Source organism: Erythrolamprus reginae, chromosome 4 (genome assembly GCF_031021105.1).
Source record: "Erythrolamprus reginae isolate rEryReg1 chromosome 4, rEryReg1.hap1, whole genome shotgun sequence".
Classification (NCBI taxonomy): domain Eukaryota; kingdom Metazoa; phylum Chordata; class Lepidosauria; order Squamata; family Dipsadidae; genus Erythrolamprus; species Erythrolamprus reginae.
The window spans coordinates 83,747,353-83,768,830 of NC_091953.1; the positions used below are offsets into that span (position 1 = coordinate 83,747,353).

The 21,478-nt window shown below is 39.6% G+C and overlaps 1 protein-coding gene across 4 annotated transcripts in view; it reads left to right on the top strand.

The window, feature by feature from the left end:
* The first annotated feature begins 6,645 nt into the window (after window positions 1-6,645).
* Window positions 6,646-21,478, top strand: part of GPM6B (glycoprotein M6B) — a 147,299-nt gene continuing 132,466 nt past the window's right edge. The window contains exon 1 of one of the 4 annotated variants that reach the window (XM_070750661.1): window positions 6,646-6,859. In XM_070750661.1, coding sequence (XP_070606762.1) covers window positions 6,856-6,859 — 4 coding nt within the window. In that variant the 5' untranslated portion in view covers window positions 6,646-6,855. The remainder of the gene's footprint in view (window positions 6,860-21,478) is intronic. The other 3 variants (XM_070750660.1, XM_070750656.1, XM_070750659.1) reach the window with 3 other exon arrangements.

The following is a 21,478-nucleotide window of genomic DNA, read 5'->3' on the forward strand; positions in this document are numbered from 1 at the left end:
AGTTGGTTTTGGTAGGGGGACATAGGTCGACTCCTAGACCCTTCCTTTGTGGGGTGCCTCAGGGGTCAGTCCTCTTCCCCTTCCTATTTAACATCTACATGAAACCACTGGGTGAGATCATCTGATGGCATGGGGTGAGGTTCCAGAGATTTGTACTGCCCCCACCATCCTGGTCTTCTGGAAAGCCATGAAGACCTGGCTCGACCAGCAGGTCTGGGACTGTTGAGTTATCACCATTTAACTCCAGCCCAGAAGGAATGAATGCTTTCATTTTAAGAGTTTTAAATTTAAATTGTTTTTAGATTGTTTTTATTTGTTGTACACTGCCCAGAGTTCGTAAGGAGTCGGGCGGCTTATAAATTTAATAAATTAAAATTAAATTAATTACAAAGCTTTATGGATTTTGCAAACTTCTCTAGGCAATTCATCACAGCCTTCACTGAACAAAGACAGCCAACTCCTGCCATATGCTTACATCTCCAAAAAAACTGACAGCAGCTGAGAGGAGATGGGCCATCTGGGAGAAAGAAGCCTTTGCCGTTCATTGGGCACTGCTAATCTGGATGCAATTCCTAGAAGGCTATCATATGTCCACCACCAGGGTGGAAGCAGAAGGAGGAGTTGCCATGCTGGCATAACCTGAGTGGGCAACATGAAAGTTTGTGGTTGAGGATCAAAGCATGTGAACTTTCAGCTGGGTGGGAAGCTCAGATTCGAGTTCCCCAGTGTAGATGCCAGGATGATTCCAGAAATAAATTGGAACTTTGAGGAATACCTTGACTTGGACTCTGATTTAAATTTGAATGCTACCTGGAACCTTGACACAAATGTTGTTCAACTATTTCCTTAGAATGATATGTGGATTCCCCTCTTGGATGGGGGTGGAGGTGGGAGGGGAACATGAATATTTCCAAGATCCCTTTTACCGGAGGATTCTGTTACTTTAAAGTAGCACTTTAGATCCTCAAATTGTTGTATTAGCTCTGTAAGATAAAAATTTATATCACCCTTCAGGTCTGAAGTTAACTACTACATTTTTTTTTTAGTATAAGATGCACCTTTCCCCATTTTTGCTATCCCGAAGCTCTGCCCCCCCCCCCCTGCCTGCAGAGAGCTCTTAGATGCTGAGAAATGGCAAAAATTCCCGTTTTTGCAAAAAATGAGCTGTTTTTCACCCATTTTTTTCCCCAAAATGGGTGTGGAAAGAGTCTACAGAGCTTGCAGACAGCTGCTGGGGACTGTGGGAAGGCAAAAATGTCTTAATTTCTGTGAAAATATGGGTGAAAAACAGCTAATTTTTCACAAAATTTGGAGCATTTTTGTCATAACCCAGAACCCAAGAACTGTCTGAAGGGTCCACAGACCCTTTGCCCACCCAATTTTTGTGAAAAAAATGGGCAAAAAATGCCCTGGTTTTTTGCAAAAATTGGGCTGGTTTTGCCTTCTAATTACCCCATCTAGCATGACTAGAGGAAGAATTCTGGGACTTAAAGTCCACAAGTCTTAAAGTTATCAAGTTTGAAGACCCCTGGGTTAGGAATTAGGAGTGAAAGGGTATTCAAACTTGGCAAGTTTAAGACTTGTAGACTTTAACTCCCATTTCTGAGCTAGTTTCAACTTCCATTTCTTCAACTCCCGTTTCTGGAAAAAAATGGGATTTGCAAAAATTGGGCTGTTTTTGCCTTCTAATTCCCCATCTAGCATGACTAGAGGAGGAGTTCTGGGAGTTGAAGTCAACTAGTCTTAAAGCTGTCAACCTCTGGGTTAGGGATTAGGATTAGGAATGCAATGGTATATATTGTAGTAGCCTTCAGCAGTATTACAGCCAGAGAATAATGTATGCAAATCAAGAGATGAGAGGTCGGCATCTATGACATCATAGCTGGGTTTTTTTTTAAAAAAAAAAGTTGTAACTAGTTATCCCACCATTAAGGTGGTTTCTGTAAGGACATACATTGCACATTGAGACAAAAGTCAAACATGCTGTGGTCACTATTGGAAAAGAGTTCTTTTATTTGTACTCGATAAATTGAGTGTAAATTGTTGCAGAAGATAAGATTAAGACAATTGTCAGTATTGTCAGTAACTAGTTGATATAGCCCTAGATTGGTAATAGCGTAAAGGGTTGAATGTATAGGTTCAGTTGTACATTCGCTTAGGGTCCAGTTTATATGTGGTAGGTTTAGGTCAGTGTTTTTCAACCAGTGTGCCATGGCACACTAGTGTGCCGTGAGACATAGTCAGGTGTGTCGTGGGGAAATTAAACATGGGTCCCCAAACTACAGCCCGTGGAGGCCATTTATCTGGCCCACTACCAGCCGCCTCCATCAGCGACAGGAAGAGTGAAGGCACAGGGAACGCTCACTGACCAATCACCTTCTAGGATTCATCCTGACCACTAGCGATGAACCAATAGCAGGCCACCTCTCATCCACACCCAGGAAGGTCCCTGCTCAGACTATCGCACACTTGTCATTGTGTGACCGCGGCGAGTTGTTGAAGCTGCTATTCCTCCCCATGGTCCAGATTTCTAATCCTGGTCAGGACTGGAGGTAAATGTTGCCACCACTAGATGAAGCCTCAGCCTCAGCTGGCTATGTCTATCCTGATGGTGTATTTGACCTTTTTCTTTTTATAAGAGACCCCCCCCCCCCCCCCGCAGAGGGTGATATATAATGCATCACAATGTTATCTATATTGTATATGGCCTCCTGAAGGGTCATCTTCTTAAAGAGCTCAAATCTCTATATACACCATCAAAACAGACAGAACCAAGGCCCCTGCACTCAGCTGACCATGGGATTTGAATCCACAACCTCTGAGAGAACTCTAGTATTTATCAGAATCCTTATCTAGAAAGCAAACTTCTCAATCTGACAGTAGAAATATCAAACATTTAGAAACTATTATTAACTATATGTATAATATGTACTGTGTTAGAGTGTCATTTTGTGTCATTTTTGTTGGTGGTGTGCCCCAGGATTTTGTAAATGTAAAAAATATGCCGCGGCTCAAAAAAGGTTGAAAATCATTGGTTTAGGTCACCAAGAAATATAAGATGATGTGGGTAGGAGGTTGACCACATTAGTAGTGACTCTATAACATAGTAGGAAGCGAAGTGTGATATTTAAGATCAGTTCACAGATGATAGCTGCTGGAAGAGTTTGTCTTTAACTTGCACCTTTTTTAGGTTCAGTGATTTCTTATAGAAAATTGCAACTCCACCTCTATGGGTTTTGTGATCAGATCGATAAATATGATAGTCTCTTATTGTGATAATGGGAAGAGAAGCATTTAGCCATGTTTTGCACATAAATATAATGTCAAATTTGACAGCTTTTAGTAAGAGTCCACGGAGAGGGGCAGCATACAAATCCAATAAATACAAATCTGATAGATAGATAGATAGATAGATAGATAGATAGATAGATAGATAGATAGATAGATAGATAGATAGATAGATAGATAGATAGATAGGAGTTCAGGTATTTTGTTAACAATGCTTCTTGAATTCATTAGTTTGCATCTAAGACTACCAGTGGTTGATATTGAAGGAAGTAAGGGGTATGGATATCTAGTTTTGGCTTATGGGGGGCTGGTTTTGGTTGAAGGTGGATTGGAAGTTAGGATGGTTTTGGGTGATGGTTGGATGATGGATTGCAGGTCTTACTTTTGATGCAGCCAGCGCGGTAGTTGATGTACAGGTCAGTTTGTCTTTGGTCTTGATGTTTTTTGAGATCTGCTCAGAGTTCTCGAGATTGGATTTGTTGTAGTAGAAGTAGGTCAGGCCTTGAGTAAAGTTTTTTGGGGTTGGAGTAATTTCTGTTAATAGAGTTTATACTATAAATGAATTTTTATTTGGTGAGTTCATTTTTGCAAACAACTACAGAATTGTGGGGTCACCAAACTATCTCTATATTTAAACTTGGGGCCATCTCTAGAAACTTCAATGATTTCTTCAGCAGGGAATTTTGATGCAATAATATTGCAAACCTGATCTATATCAGGTTCATTTGTGACTTTAAGCCCAAATAGAATAGTGTTATTAGGTTTTGTTCCCATTCAAGGGTATCTTTGATGTGTAAGGATGTATTGTTTGGATGGTTGATAGATTGTTGAGGTAGTGGTTGCTGTGGTAATTGAGGTAGTGGTTGTTGAGCTAGTGATTGAGGTAGTGGAATATGATTTTGAGCATTTGAATTTCCATTTGTCTTTGCTGTAATTTTTTTTAAATCCAAAGACGTGAAGCATGCTTCTATACGTGCTTCTATGCATATAATCTATGTAATTTTTTTTTTAATTTTATGGTTGTTTCCAAGGTTTGGAATCTATCAGACACAGTAATTAGATTATCCAGTGTAGGTAGACATGATGGACAGAAATAAAGAAATGTGGGAGCTTTTTGTAGGAAATTGCCTACATTTTTGTTTATTTCCAGGCAGATTTTTTTGGGCATAATTTAAGCATATGTGGCACTTCTTCAAAATGAAAATGTTTGATTCTGGAGTTTTTTATTTTTTTGTTTAGCTTAGTTAATAATCAATTAGTTGTTGACAAAAGATAAAAATAGTGGCTGACAGATCAATTAATTAGTAACAATAATTCATCAGCTCAATTAATTAATCAATACCCAATCAAATCAATTAACATCAATAATCAATCAAATTAATGAAATATCAATAATCAATCAATTAGTTTCAATAATAAATCTGTCTAATCAATCAGTCTAATAATCACAGTCTAACCAAAATTAATTAATATCAATAATCAATGGAATTAATATTAATAAGCAATTAATACCAAGTCTAACCTTAAATAACCAGTCAATTAATTATACTAATTATTATAACTAGTTATACTATTAACTATAGTTAATTATTACCGAGTCAAGTGATCAATCATACAAGTACAATATCAGATTAATAAAAGTCAAATGATAATGTAATTTATCTTAAGTTAAACAATGCTTGACTAATGCCTGAATTATTAATTGATCAATTGAATGAACATAGACAGTAAAATGTTATAATGAAAAATGATGGTAGGAAGGAATGTTGGTTGAAAGACTACCAGATGAATCTCTGGATTCATCTGAAAGGTGTGGAATACTGAAAAGGCTTTGGTACAAAAAAAGGTTTGAAACAGGCTGAAATATACTGCTCAAAAAAATAAAGGGAACATTTAAACAACACAATATAACTCTTAGTAAATCAAACTTCTGTGAAATCAAACTGTCCTCTTAGGAAGCAACACTGATTGACAAATGATTTCACATGTTGTCAGCACATTCAACTTTGTACAGAACAAAGTATTCAATGAGAATATTTCATTCATTCAAATCTAGGATGTGTTCTTTGAGCGTTCCCTTTATTTTTTTGAGTAGTGTACTTGCTGGTTCAGGAGGGTCATTACGTTTTACTCATTAAGTAGTAGAGGTGTGAAACTGTCATTTAAATGCAGAATTTGTGACCCCCACCTTTTCCCCTCTTCACTAGGCAGTCCCGTTTCTTATTCAAAAGCAAAAAGCTGGGGAAGAGTAAAGTTTTGCTATTCTATGCCTCTTGCTTGCACGGTGGATTTGTCTTCGTTGGATTATTGTTTTGCACAGGTAGCGGGAGTTTAAAAAAAACAACCCCAAAACATTTATTTACTTTTGTGTGATTAAGCTACGGAGCAGCCTCTCTCCCAGTCGGAGGGCTTTAATGTTAGAAGGAGTTTGATGTTTAGGAAGATTGTTGGCCTCTGGAAATGTATTGCTTTATTCAGGGCTAGGAATGTTAATTACTCTCCTTTTTTCCTTTCTCTCTCTGAGTAGGATGGAAGAAGGGGGGGGGAAACTTTCGCTTTTAAAATAGCCTCCAAGGATGGATTAAGGGAAAATCTCTTCGCTCCCAAAGTATCTTCTCCGTTGTGACAGATCTGAGGGAACACGGAAAAAACAATAACAGCAGCAACAGACGTTTGAATTCTAAATATTTTGCTGCTGGCTCCTTGCTTCTGCAGGACACTCAACCTTTGATGGGAGATCAGAGACCTTTCAATTAGACCTTTGTTGACTCGACTCTGTCTTTAGGATTCCGTTTCACTCACCCCTTTCTGAGGCACGGATGCTATAGCCTCTTGGAGCTTGGCGGTTCAATCTCCAGCAGGTATTTTAGGAAATCTTCTTCCCAATGGCTGGCCATTCCGGTTTTCAGTGATAGTTATATAGTACATTTGCCAGGACGCTGCTTCTAAGGCACAACTTTTTTTTTTTTGGCAAGTTGGGTTCCGTCCGCCCCTTTTTGGGAAAAAAATGTTCATTGAAGTTCATTCATCCATCCATCCGGCTTTCATTATGAATATTTTTTGGCTCCTTGAATCCTCGACTGACTGAACAGATGACAGAAACCCAGGCTCGCCTTTTGGGGTGTGCTGATGGCGGTCTGAAGGGGCAGGTCTGAGGGCTCCCTCTCACACAGCTCTCCCCATCCAAAACTGGAAGAGGGCGCCCTCCGGTTCCACCCGTTTTGCTCTTCCTCGGAACCCGGCTACTCGGGAGAAAAGAGGTGGCTGTGTGTCCACAAACGGCAGGGCAGCAATAGCTCCCACGCTCCCATTCTGTCACAAAGGCGCGCGAAAAGAGACATTGCACCCGGCCTCCTTCTCCTCGACGGCTGCTCAGCGCAGGCGCCGCCCCCTTTGGCTGTGGCCACTGAAGGAGGGACCCAGCCGAAGAGAGAGAGCTCGGACTTCGAGCTTCGCCTACGTTGGGATCCCGCCGTCTCCTGAGAAAGTCGACCTCACAAAGCAACCTCACACCACCGCACCCCGACCCCACCCCCAAGCGAGCCATCTGCCTGCCTGCGAGAGACCATGGGTGAGTAGAACGCGCTGCGGTTCGGCTTTCCTCTCCGGCCCCCCTTCCACCCAACAAACAACCCTAAACTTCTCGGGGCTCCTCATTCGCCGTTATGTGCTTCCTTGGCTGGAGGTAGCTTTGGTTCTGAAACGAAGCGGGAGAGCCCCCACGTGTGCACCCTGACCACGATAATGCCTGTAACAGAAATATCTGCTTAATCCTCCGGCTTCCTGACTCGTATTTATCCGCCTTGGCGAGAGACTTTTTTTTTTTTTTGCCTGGGTGGGCTGAAATAGGAGAGACCACTCTGCATATGTTCAAAAGAGATGTCTGGTTTAGGCACTGCGTTGGGCATTCTTTAGAGGGGAGAAGGGGACTCTCGGACCACTGGGAAGAGATTGCAAGGGTTTTCTCTTTGATTGCGGCGTTAGAGACAGGGTGGAAAAATATTAAGAGATTTGCTGGTTGAAGCACCCATTGAAGGTTTGTACAATAGGAGAAAACCCAGTTGGCAAGAAAACTCTTTATCCCTTAAGTCTGTGGAAGCCTAGATCCGCCGGATCTTGATTTGCTGCAGATTTTCTTGCATCAGTAGAACTATATCTCCTAAAAACGGAGCTCACAGAGATCGAGTCCAAGCAGCCTTGAGAAAACGCAGTAAACTTAAACTTCAGAGTTTGACCACTCTCCTGATTATTTCAGCACCACGTTGCTTGTTCTTTTTGTCCATGTCTTTCTTTAGAAAGTTCCAAACTGCATCTTTCAATCTGGTTAGAACTGGAAAGGGTGGCGAATAAATTCAAGACTAAAGGCAGATGTACTTCAGAATAACCTTGACTACCAAACAGGACTCGGAATTTATAGCTGTCTTTTGTCTGGATTTGTGTACTTCTTTTAGTCTTCTTGGATTTAAAAAGTTCTGCCTTAACTTGATCTTTGAAAGTCCTGGAGTTCCTGAGTGAATAAGACCACAGCTCTTTGTAGAAATGAAATTCCACATTTTCCCTTCTCATATTAATATTAAGCCATTGTTAAAGCATTTGGGTTATTACAATAGCTACCCGGAAGCTTAGCATTTACACTGGAACAATATTGCAAAAATGTGCTAATTTATTCCAGATGTAGTCAAGAATTTCAGAGATATCTTGGATAGAATAAATTAGACATGCTAAAAGTTTTATGGCACACCTAACCTTAATCATTGTGCTGTCAGCTACATTTTTAATATACAATCAGACACTACTTAAGGTGTGTGTAATCAAATAAATATCAACATATCATAATTGATTTCAATTCATTGTTAATGCCTGCTTTCTTCTTTGGGAATGAAGACAAAATAAGTCACAGTTATTCTGCTTATTTAGGGTTAATCTAGTAGTTTACACATTATCTAAAATATAAATTATAGCAAAAGAATAGTTCATAGAGCCAAATGGAAAATCATTATTCAGATTTCTATAGGTAGTCTACCAAAAGTTACTAAATGATGGATTGATATTCTGTTTTGTTTATAGACATTTCTTTGAACAAATCAAAATGTGGGTTAAATACATATAAAAACTCTTGAAATGGGAATCTAATAGTGAACAGTTTTTGAGAAACTTTGGACTGTGTTGCCAATTATAATAAATTAAACCTACTCATAATGAGCAAAATAAAAGATTGTCTCAAAATTTATTAGTTGATAATGATATCAGAGATTTTTTAGCTGGAATATTTCTGGTTTGTAGTCATTTTAGCTTTACAAAGTTCAAAATTTGAAAGAGGTCAAATCTCAACTTATTTGGGATTCAGCTTACAGCTTGTCTAAATTTGTATCATATGGTTTGTTTACAATAATGTTTCTTAGCTTATAATGTTATAATTAACACTATTCTTTGGGAGCCATAGCAGCAAGAAATTTCATAAATCGCAGCTTTGCAAAACACTGGTACCTTTTATTTGAGGATGAGTCCTAACTGCATATTTTTACATATTTTTCAATGAATCTTATCTGCCCATTACTGGGATTTATCATTTATGTCCTACCATTGATATGCATCAAATCATATTATTCCAAGAATCCTATCTGCCTGGTATTTATCGGTATGCCCTGCTATTAGTGTGCATCAGATCAGCTGACATCTCATATTGCTAGTTTAAATCCTTTTTTTTAATGTCCAACAGGCCAATGTTTCCTCTTGACAAATAAGTTTACCCCATTATAATGAAATTAAAAACATCTCACCATCCTTACCGCATTATAATTGTGTCCTAGAACAGTTCCTCAGGGACTGATAGCCAACATTCCTGAGGCATTGTAAAGTTTATCCTCATGACTATTATAACCGCCTGTATATAACTGTATAAATGACATGTACAGCCAACTTTAAGAGCTCAGGAAAATATCTTTAGCACTGTTTTATTGCATAGAATCTAGTTTTGTATATTACCTTCAATTGCTAATTTAGTTTGTGGCCCATGACCTTCTCCTTCTGCCCTCTGGATATTTGAAATGATAACTCCCAGAATTTGTTTCTGTTGCCTCAGAATTCTAAGTTCTACTTCCAGTACCTCTGAAAGTCACCCACTAGGAAGAATTGCTTTCAACTGGTGGTTTTCAACCAGGTGATCAATATATTTTTCTTTCATGAGAAGTTGGAAGGGCTTTTTTTAAAGACTACTTTTGTTGCCCTGTATGTGGCGGGAGAACAGAGCTGGAAAACATGGTAGCGAAGGGATGTGGATGCCTTAGGCAGGTGGGGAAGGGTTTGGCAAGGGCGGTGTGGCTGATGGCTCCTCAGGTAAGCCGCTGCAGGGCACGTGGGGCAGCTTCGCACACCCTGCCTCGCTTCATTCGTCTTCATTCTTCGCCATCTCTTCTCCTTGCTTGCTGCCATAATGGACCAGGAGGCTGAGCAACACACCAGTGCAATGGCCACAAAGCGAGGTGGGCGGGGTGGGGGGTGGAGGATGAAGCAAGGCAGGGTTTGTGGCGCTGCCCGCCCCCCATACTCTGCACTGGTTTACCTGAATGCCCCGCAGCCAGACCATCAACATCCCCACAATTGCCTTACTCTGCAGTGGCTCCAGCAGCCAGGCAGAACTCTGCGAGGCTTGCTACGAGTCTCGTTTTGCTGGCGGAGCCCCTCGCGGCAGAATGCTGTGTAGTTTGTTGTGCCATTGTGTGTGCAAGCAGCTCCGGCAGCAAGGTGAGCCTCGTAGCGGTCTGCTGTGAGAGGCTCCATCAACGCAACAAGCCTCGCAGCGTTCTGTGAGCAGCTCCACCGGTGTGATGATGTAAGCGGGTGCAGGACGTATGGGCAACCTCCCCCACCCCCACCCCATCCTAGCTTGATTTTTACACCTGTGCCTTGCTCTACCTCATACAGCCAAGTGATGGGCGGGGCTTAACTAGACATTATTTTGGGCGGGAGGGCTTGTATTAGGCACAGGTGTGAAAATTCGGGGAAACATTGTAATTGCTTTTAGATTTTTTTTAAGAATAGAATTTTTTATTGGCCAAGTGTGTTTGGACACACAAGGAATTTGTCTTTGGTGCATATGCTCTCAGTGTACTTAAAAGAAACAGATACATTTGTCAAGAATCATGAGGTACAACACTTAATGATTGTCACAGGGGTCAAACAAGCAATGAGGAAACAATATTAATAAAAATCTTAAGAATACATTTTCATTACTACATCTATTTTGTTTGTTCTTTATTGATTATTATTAGCAACCTTTGGGAAGAGCCTTCTTTGTGGCGCCCCCCGGCCCTCTGGAACCAGCTTCCCCCCCCCCCGAGATTAGGATTGCCCCCACCCTCCTTGCCTTTCGTAAACTTCTTAAAACCCACCTCTGCCATCAGGCATGGGGGAACTGAGACATCTTCCCCAGGCCTATATAACTTATGTATGGTATGTTGTGTGTATGTTTTTTAAATTATGGGTTTTTAGGTTTTTAAATATTAGATTTGTATTGTATATTGTTTTCTACTGTTGCTGTGAGCCGGCCCGAGTCTATGGAGAGGGGCGGCATACAAATTTAATTAATAATAATAATAATAATAATAATAATAGTAATAATAATAATAATAATAATAACAACAACAACAATAACAACAATAATAATTCTTTTTGTAGTTGTGGAACAGAAGTGAGCCACTTATTAAGTGAGCTACATAAGCTAACACTTACAATATCACTAGAGATAGAGTTTGCAAGACAATTCAATAATGTCCAGTACTACCTGCTAGGCAAACTATCAAATATGCAATCTTATGCATATTTATTTTGTTATTATGTTGTTTATTTAGTTATGCTTCTAAAAATGTAGATTTTTAGATTGCAGTTTAAGACCCAAAATCATTATTGTTGCAAGAAAAAAATACTGGAAAAATCAATGCTAATAATGATTTTCTCATGAGTAATGTTTATATAGGGACACAGGTGAAGTATAAATTTCAGAGTACTGTATTTGGCCTCCAACTAAGTATTACAGCTACAACAAGTGAGCTTAGCATATAAAGTGAATCCAGCCATTGCTTTTGTTCTATAACATTTGCAAGCAAGATAAGGAAGTTCAATGCCTCAGCAGCAAATTGGCTGTTTAGTTAATATAATCAAAACTGGAATTCCGCTTCCAGTTTTATCTAGCAATAGTGGAAAGAAGCTGAGGAAGTGGTGCTAGAAACATTGATTCATTTTTTATCCTGGATCAGGATACACACACACACACACACACACACACACACACACACACACACACACCTGATCCAGGATAAAAAATGAATATATATTTAATATTTAAATATTCAGCAAAAATATGTGATACACACACACACACACCTGATATATGTATATATATCTGTATTATTATTGTAATTATGTAATTTACCCGTGTAATATTTTGAGTGTATTATATACAGTGTGTGTGTGTGTGTGTGTGTGCAGGGCCGCCGATAGGGCGGTACTACTGGGAGTGGTGTCAGGGGCCCGGCCAAATTGAAAAATGAGGGGGCCCCGGTTTTGCCCGCCAGCCTCCTGGCGCCTGCAGTAATTTGTGCCCAGTGAGCAGCTCCTCGCACATGCGCAGTACCAGCCCTCTCTTGCCGGCCGCCTGCCTCAGCAACAAAAAAGGCGCGCCTTCTGGCCCTCGCGAGGCAGGACTCGAAGCCCGGATGGAGCCTTTGGCAGTGCGGTCCACCCAGTCCCGGAATAAAGCGTGCGGCGAAGGTAGGAGCCCCTTTGGGGTGGCGGCGATGGTAGTTAGTTGTGCTTGTGTTAGTTGTGCTTGTGTTAAATTTTGTTTCTTTCCTAAGCAGCCTTCTGTGTAAAAAAATCCATTTGGGAACGGGTTGTTCCCAAATTGATTTTTTTACACAGAAGGCTGCTTAGGAAAGAAACAAAATTTAACACAAGCGCAAGTTGTAGGCTTCGCACGTGTGCGCCAGCGTCCCCCCCCCCACGCACCCTTTTCTAAGGGCGCGCATGAAGCCGCGGCCGCCCCCGCGTCTCTAGCCCCCTCGCGCTCCCCTGGCTACTCGCCGCTGACCCTGCCTGCCCGCCCGCTCCGCCTCTCTTTCTTCTCTGCTGCAAGAGAGGCAGGGCAGGCATTCTCAAAGTGGGGGCCGCTGGCCGGCGAAGGCGATTTTCAATGTCGGGCGTGCGGGCCGACGCGTGCTCTCTCCATCTCCCTGCCAGCCCGCCCTGAACATTCAAAGTAAGAGCGAAGGTTTTTCTTACTTTGAATGTTCCGGGCGGGCTGGCAGCAGGGCGATGGGGAGAGCGCGCGTTAGCCCGCGCGCCCGACATTGAAAATCACTTTCGCCAGCCTCCGGAGAACGAGAGAGAGTGAGAACGATGACAGAACAAGATAGAGAGAAAGTGAGAGAGAGAGAGAGAGAGAAATAGGGGGAGAGAAAGAGATAGCAAGAGAAAGAGAACGAGAGAGAGAAAGAGTGTGAGAGAGAAAGCAAGAGAGAGAGAGAAAGAAAACAAGAGAGGGAAAGTGAGAAAAAGAGAGAGAAAGAGGGGGAGAGATAGAGAAAGAGAGAGAAAGAAAAGAGAGAGAGATGAGATGAGAGAGGAAGGAAGAGTGAGAGAGAGGAAGAAAGCAAGATAGAGAAAGAAAGAAAGAGATGAGAGAGGAAGGAAGAGAGTGAGAGAGAGAGATGAGAGAGGAAGGAAGAGAGTGTGAGAGAGGAAGAAAGCAAGAGAGAGAAAGAGAGAAAGAAAGAAAGAGAGAGAGATGAGAGAGGAAGGAAGAGAGTAAGAGAGAGGAAGAAAGCAAGATAGAGAGAAAGAAAGAGAGAGAGGGGGAAGAAATCAAGAGAGAGAAAGAGAGAGAGAGAAAGAAAGAGAGAGAGAGAAATGAGAGAGGAAGGAAGAGAGTGAGAGAGAGCAAGAAAGCAAGATAGAGAAAGAGAGAGAGAAAGAAAGAGAGAGATATGAGAGAGGAAGGAAGAGTGAGAGAGAGGAAGAAAGCAAGATAGAGAAAGAGAGAGAGAGAAAGAAAGAAAGAGATGAGAGGAAGGAAGAGAGTGAGAGAGAGAAGAAGAAAGCAAAATAGAGAAAGAGAAAGAAAGAAAGAGATGAGAGAGGAAGGAAGAGAGTGAAAGAGAGGAAGAAAGAGAGAGAGAGAAGAGTGGAAGGAAGAGAGAGAGAGAAATGATAGAAAAAAGGGGAGAAAAAAAGAGAAATGAGAAAATGATTGAGGCAGAGAATGACAGAAAAGAGAGAGAAACAGAGAGAGAAGTGACTCTTGATTTAAAGCATATGGTAAAAGCACTTAAATAATAACAGAGAAAAAACCCCAGCCCTCATCTGTTTTTATTAATAGTTTTGCTGGTTGTTTTAGTTTTAATAGTAATGGATTTTGGGTTTTTTAAATTATTATTGACAAAATTGAACAGGTCCAAAGACGGGCTACAAGAATGGTGGAAGGTCTTAAGCATAAAACGTATCAGGAAAGACTTCATGAACTCAATCTGTATAGTCTGGAGGACAGAAGGAAAAGGGGGGACATGATCAAAACATTTAAATATGTTAAAGGGTTAAATAAGGTCCAGGAGGGAAGTGTTTTTAATAGGAAAGTGAACACAAGAACAAGGGGACACAATCTGAAATTAGTTGGGGGAAAGATCAAAAGCAACGTGAGAAAACATTATTTCACTGAAAGAGTAGTAGATCCTTGGAACAAACTTCCAGCAGACGTGGTTGGTAAATCCACAGTAACTGAATTTAAACATGCCTGGGATAAACATATATCCATCCTAAGATAAAATACAGGAAATAGTATAAGGGCAGACTAGATGGACCATGAGGTCTTTTTCTGCTGTCAGTCTTCTATGTTTCTATGTTTCTATTAATTTCTTTTAATAAAAAAGGGATTTATTTATTTATTTATTATTTCTATGCCGCCCAGTCCCACGTTTTTCCTTATTTCCAGATTGCATTTCTTCTTGGTGTGGTTCCGCCCATTGCTTCTTGTACTACCTTCAGGTGGCATGGAGAATAAATAGATGCCATCTGCTCTGTGGCAGCCCTTTAAGGATTGGGAAACTACTATTATATTCCCCCTCAGTTTTCTATTTATTGAGCAAAACATACTCGTTCTCTTAGCCCTTGTTCATAGGATTTAGCCTCTAGGCCAGGGGTGTCAAACTCAATTTCATTGAGGGCCACATCAGGGCTGTGTTTGATCTCAGAGGGCTATGGGAAGGGCTTGCCCAGGGTGTGTGGCCATGGTGGCATGACACGGGATTTGGGGGGCAGTAGTTTTAAAATGGTCAGGGGGGCCCCAGACACTTAGGCTGTATGGGGCCCCAAAATTCCTGATGGCGGCCCTGTGTGTGTGTGTATCCCAGTAAGGGTATGGCTAGCTGATGAGGCCAGAACAAGGCCGAAATAGTGATAACCTAGTCCCCTAGTCTCCCTTAAGAGAGGGGGAGAGAGGGGAGGGGGGAGTGTTATGCCCAAAATTGAGCCCAAAGTTTTGGTTGGTAAGCAATAGTATTGGTGAGTTTCACCACAAGTTAAACTTGTGGCCAAGCCCGCCCGATCACGTGACCACCAAGGCACGCTCACAGAACCATAGATATACACTTGAGCTCCGATCAAGGGTTTTCCATGTTAAGGAACCATCAGTTGGAACAGAGCAAATATGAATGGTTCTCCTTCATATTTTTAACCACATGTTCCTTCCACATGTGATGAAGTTAAACTTTATGAATATAGTATATAAGTATGTGTGCATTCCAGCTCCATTCTTCACTAGTCATGCTTCTAGACACAATAGCTAAAAGGATTTCAGATAGGTAGAATTTTTTTCATTTCTGATCCTATTTGTGTGGCTGGAAATGACCAATTATTTTCAAAGATAACCTCATATTATATGCTAAAACAAAGCAGAAGAAATACTATTTTCTAAAGGCTGCTTAGAGAATAAGTGGAACTAATGACAGTTAAAACATCTTTATTTTATTATGCCCCAAATTCCACAGGTTAGACTGTTTATATTGAATAAATGAATGACTAAATGAATGCACAAACAAACAAACAAACAAAAGTAGCTATTGGAACCATCTGGATGCTTAATTGTAGCAGAGCAGTGGGAATAGGTAAATGAAAGAACTCCAGTCTTCTTCCTGGTGATGTTTTCTCATTAAAGAGCAGAAGCATGCTAGGAAAAATTGTTACCAGTTTCATTTTCATTCATTTGACCATATGGAAAGAACCAGAATAAGGATCAGCAGGGAGTTTATTGAGCAGTCTGTTTGGGACAGTCTGTTTCTCTTTTATCTCAAGGGTTCTTATATTATCATTGGAGAGAAGGCTAATGAGTTGAAAGCCCATTGTAAGTTGACTAGTATGTTCAGGAGCAAAAACATAATACAAATAAATAAATGAGAGATGGCATCTCTACTAAATATATACAACAATTGCTTTTATAGGGTGGTGACAGGTCACTTATAAAAGTTAAGTTCACAAATAGAAATGAGAGATGATGAAGTTGCAGGTTCTAAATGTAGCAGTATGCCCCTTTGTGTGACTCCCTGCTGGTTTTCCCCCCAGGAATCAACGTCCAGAGATGGGGGGCAAATATCCCTTCTCTTTTCCTCTTATGATGTGGTAGGAAGATCTTGTGCCAAGAGAACAGTTGGAGCTGGATACTCATTAATCTCTTGTATGCTCCTTACTTCCAATTTCCCAACTCCATTTTCAGAAAGAACTCTGTTATGTGCATGGGAAAGAGTCTCATAGCCAGATTCATTGGTATCAAAATTCCTGAACTGAATAGGTCTTCAACCAGCAGGACATGCTAGTTTTCATAAGAGAAGAGGAAATGAGGCAGCCATTTTCTCTCTCCGTACCATTTTAAAGTACATGGCTAGAAAATACTAAGGCAACAGTGATCACCAGCTGTTTGAATAATGTCCCTTTTTCTGAGAAGATTATGCATGCTTTCAAGCAGTACTTCAAGAAGGGAACTTCAGTGAATTAACTATATTTTGTTTATTTAAAATGTTTTCTAAATAATGGATTCCAGAATAGTTTACAAAACAAACTGAACTAGTCAACATGATAATACGTGTAAGAAAAATAATAATGGTGTTAATCTTCCATTATTACTAGTTATAGTAGTTAAACTTTCATTGTTGATGAAAAAGTTAGTGCTGGGCACTACTTGAAATAGAGAAGTTAAGAATGTATTTTTACTGTTTGATATAAGGTTTGCTATATGCATTTTGGCCCAACAAAAAAAAAGACAATTGTGTTTGTGTTTCAACTGTGCTTTCTTCTTTTGAACAGCTGGAGACAAACCCCCAAAAGAAAAGCAATCCGCTTTCTTCCTATTCAGCTGTACAGTTTGGCTAGGCAGGATTAAAAAACCTTTGTGAGCCACAATAATGGTCAAATTAGATTAGTATTGGTCATTATAGCTGGCTACATTTCCATTAACGGATCCTTTAGACCACCACCCCTCCCTCTACCCTCTATGTGTGTGTGTATTTGTGTTCTGTTTTTCTGAGTTGTGTAAAAATATTCATCTCTGTTCCTTTTACATGAAATAAATATAATATTCTTGATGTTCCATTGCCTTTTTCATTTGTTTTTGATAAATTATTTTCTACCAAAACATATAGGGATTAAATGCATTAAGAGTACAAGTAATCCTTGACTTGCAACCATAACCGAGCCCAAAATTTATGTCGCTAAGCAAAATAGTTGCTAAGTGAGTTTTGCCCCATTTTACGACCTTTCTTGCCACAGTTGTTAAGTGGATCACTGCTGTTATTAGGTTAGTAATATGATTGTTAAGTGAATCTGGTTTCCCCTTTGACTTTGTCAGACAGTTGTAAGGGTATCACATGATCTTGGGGCACTGTCAGAGTCGTAAATATGAGTGAGTTGCCAAGCACTTTAATTTGGATCATGTGACCGTGCAGCTTTTACATTCGTACATGTAAAAAAGATCAGTTTTTTCAGTGCTATTGTAACTTTGAAGGTCACTAAATGAACTGTTGTAACTCGAGGACTATGTGTCTGTGAATCAGATGCATAGGCTTTATCTAGTAAAATTCTTTTTTTCTTGATTACGTTTATTTAGCTACAGACAGTCCTTGTCTTACAACAGTTCATTTCCATCCAACCCCTTCCTTACCTTTTAAATGTTCATCACAAAGCACCCTGGAAAAAAGTGGTGCTTAGATTACAGTACATAGAAGGAAGGTATGTTGATTTTTAAAACCTGGAATAGTATTCCTGACTCATATGATCAACTGAAAAAACTAGTATTTGCTGTTCTTTTCTTATTCAGATCTACATATTTATATGAACAATTATTTTCACTCATGAACCTTATCAAGAGTAAATTGGGAAGTTGTCTTATTGATGAGAACCTGGAATCATGACTAAAATTAAAAACAACAACATACAAAGCTGACTCACCCAAACTTTCCAAGGAGATGCAAGACCATTGTTCACATTATTTAATTTTATGTATATTATAAGATAAATTGTAAGGAATTTAATTTTATCAATAAATAATATTGTTATTAAGTATGATATCAAATTTTATTCAACATACCTATAGTTAGACTTAAAACTTTAACACAGATGCAGAAAAAGGGGGAGATATAGAGATGGAGAAAGAGAGAGAGATACAGAGTGAGGGGAAGAAGAATGATATCAAGTTGGCCACTCCCACTCAGGTTTTGTGGCTCCCAGTGTTTTTTTTCCCTGTGGGAAACAGGTCCAAATGGCTCTTTGAGTGTTTAAGCTTGCCAACTACTGCCCAAGCCTTTGGTGAATATGCATTGTGGGCGTGCATTTATTTTTAATTTCTATTTTTTTCATCCTTGCCATCTTCTTCATTTTTTTATAATACTTTCCTTATTTTTAATATTTTTATTTGTGAAGTGGCCAGAGTCATGGGGAGTTACATGGCAAATAAATTCATAATTTTTAGTGATACTTTGGCTGGATTCAGACAGGTATCAACATAATTAATTTATCAAGAACAAAACCTCTCCGTAATCTGCAAATACTTTCCAGCTAGTGGCTTTTTACTTGACATTAAATTTGTCACCAAAATTCTGCAGGAAACTATCACTAAAAAATGAGGAAAATATTTTAAAATGGTTCTGCTTAGAGCTACAGTAAGGAAATATTAATGAAAGAAAAATATCAAGTACTGTAAATATAAATAAATTGACCAGTTAAACTTTTCAAATTCCACCCATCTTTTCAAATATTTAATTTGAGAACCAAATAGATTGAATTTTCCTATTTATTATAAATTGTGCTGTGTGTGTACATGTACAGGCTGCACTGTTTAAAAAAATATTGCTTATGTTCTTCTTGGAACCATCTGACCAGTTGCAAGTGCATATGTTGGTTTTCTCAGGCTCGCAGATTGAGCCATCATTCTGCTGGTCAGATTTATTTGATTCAGTCTTTTTCTTAACAAAAACTATTTATGATCACCAGTATTTCAAGAAACAGATATTAAAACATCTATTTCTTCTCATGTTTCCTTTGGGAGTTGACTTGCAATACTGCAATATGTTTACAAATTAATCATAGAAAACGTCCTTCTTTTCTAATGACCTGCAGTCCCTAGTGAGTATTTTACTTTTGCTTACTGAAAATTGTCTAGTTTGGTTCTCTTTCTCTCTATATAAGCAGAATGTAGCTTTCTACATATAAAACTGGAATTTTGAAATAGATTCAGGTTTTTGCTTATAGAAGCCACAATTCGTTGAAAAAAATTAATAAACTAAAGAAAGAAAAATAATTTTGGAAGGACACCAGGTTCAGTTAATATGATCAGTCCAATTAAAAATATCACACCTGTATATATTTAATTGTAATCTTTATTCCAAAACAAATTGTAATTACTAGAAATCTTTATTAATCTAAATCTTAATTATAACTGAAATAAATTAAGGATCATGTTGTTAATAAGAAGTATGGATTGTTTCACTTTAATTAAAAAAAATAGATACAATGCATAATAATAGTAATTTGTTTCTGAGCAAAAGGAATTTTAGCAGTGGTGCTTCCATTTAAAAACTTTGGGGAATTATATTTTTTAAAGCCACAAGATTGTACTCTTTCAGCCTGAGTCACATTTCCTTACCATATGTTCAGGCCACCTTGAATAGGTATTTAGAAATGACCCACGTTTATTGTTAAATAGACTTATCTATGATGCTAGGACATTAATCTTTTACAATTTTTTATAATTTATTGTGAATTTTAAAAGGAATGGTCAAGCTTAATTATCAAATGAATGATTTCTACATAGAAGATCCCTAGCAAATCAACGTGAGGTTGAATATGTTTCTACCTTTAACCCTGGACTAATAGAAAAATGGAGCCTTATAATATTTGGCAGTTATGCCATTTTCAAATGAGCATTTTCATATGAAGTTATTTCCTTACAAAGACCTAAGTGGAAAAATATATATGAGCTTTCCGCAGTCTGGACATCGTCCAGATATTTGGAGTTCCCAGTTGGCAGACTATTTTCTTTTTAAAAAATGTATATATTTATTATGTTTTATCAATAGGACTAAAATACAAACAGAAAAACAAAACAGAAAAAACATGTATCCAACAGTAACAACAACAAAAAAGAAAAAAGTGTATATAAAAGGTGGGGGGAGAATGTCCCAAACATCCAATATTAAGACATATTTAAAAATCCACCCTAACTGGATGCTGAGAAGAAAAAATTTAAAACCCTGATAAATTCTCCTCCCCTTACATAATGGGCCTGTAAATAATTATAAACTTTGTCATCCTTATTTAACAAGAAAAAAAAAAAAACAAATATGTTAAGTTCTGGACAAAGAATGGAGGCAAGGCCTGAGTGATTTTTAATAGCTCTTTATTCAATATTGCCTGTGAGGCAACTGAACTCCCTGGCTGACAAAGCTCCTTTTATAGGTCCTGCTCCCACAGTGGACTCCAATGAGAACTTCAACTGAATGTCAACTTGCAAAAATTTCAAGTTGCCATGATGAGGAGGTGAGGGGAAGCTGGAGGAAGACTGTTTCTTTAACTGAAAATGCATTCTACAAATGTTTATTTTACTGATTGTGCTGTAGGCTACCGGAGTCAGAAGGATGGGTGTGAGGTGTCACAACCCGCCAATTGATTAATTGGACAAGGTGATTTATGACATGGCCAATGAGAAGGGGGGAAACAGGGTCAAGACAATGTGCAGCCAGCTGTGAACTCGGTTCTAGCTGTATCGGGGTATTGCTGATATGTTGCTTTTAATAAATCTTTGTAATTTCTTTTGGACTTTGTCTCGTGGCTCCTGAATTAATTAGGACGTCTGTCAGAAATTTCACACTGACAACTATATACTATATACAATACATAACACCCCTCCTCACCAAGACAGCATTATGGTGATCAAAATAACAATTTAACATATGTAGTCTTTTAGGTAGGCAGGGTAGCGATGTGTCCATCCTGGCCTACGAGGTTCCATCTCATGACTCGTAGCTCCAGAGCCTTGACTAGACAAAGTGGCTGACACTGCTTCAGGTGTAGCTTGTGACAACAGCAAGGGCTTGGCCACTGGTGCCTGTAACACAAGAGGAACTGAGTCAGCATGCATCTGTGTCTCACCACAGTCCATTATTGGTACCATTGTTTGTGGTTGCTGTGCTGGTGTGTCCTTAGCCAAGGTTTTATCTGAATGGCGGAGTCCATTCTGGCTGGCAGCTGATGGAGGTTCCAAGGTGGCTATGCAGTTGGTCAATGTGCTGGCACCACAACCTGCCATCTTTGAATGCCATTCTGTAGGAAAATGGCCCAGTAACATCCACCAACCAAACAGGAATCGAGGAAGGCCCCCAGCAAAGTTGTGGGCCTAGACAAGGTCGCCCAGTGAGACTGACCAGAACTGGCTGAGTGTGCAGGGAGCTCCAAGGAGTAGTCCGAGTGCAACCAGTCTAAGTCAGTCTGCAGGCAGCAACCCATTAGGACTTCAGCCAGAGTCCTGGTGGTGGTGGAACTTGGTCTGATGCGCTGGACCAGGAGGTACTCGGCTATCTTATTTGCCATTGCCCGGGCCCATCTTTGCCACTGCTTCCTTTGCTGATTAGACCATCTGCTAAGCCCGCCCATTGTT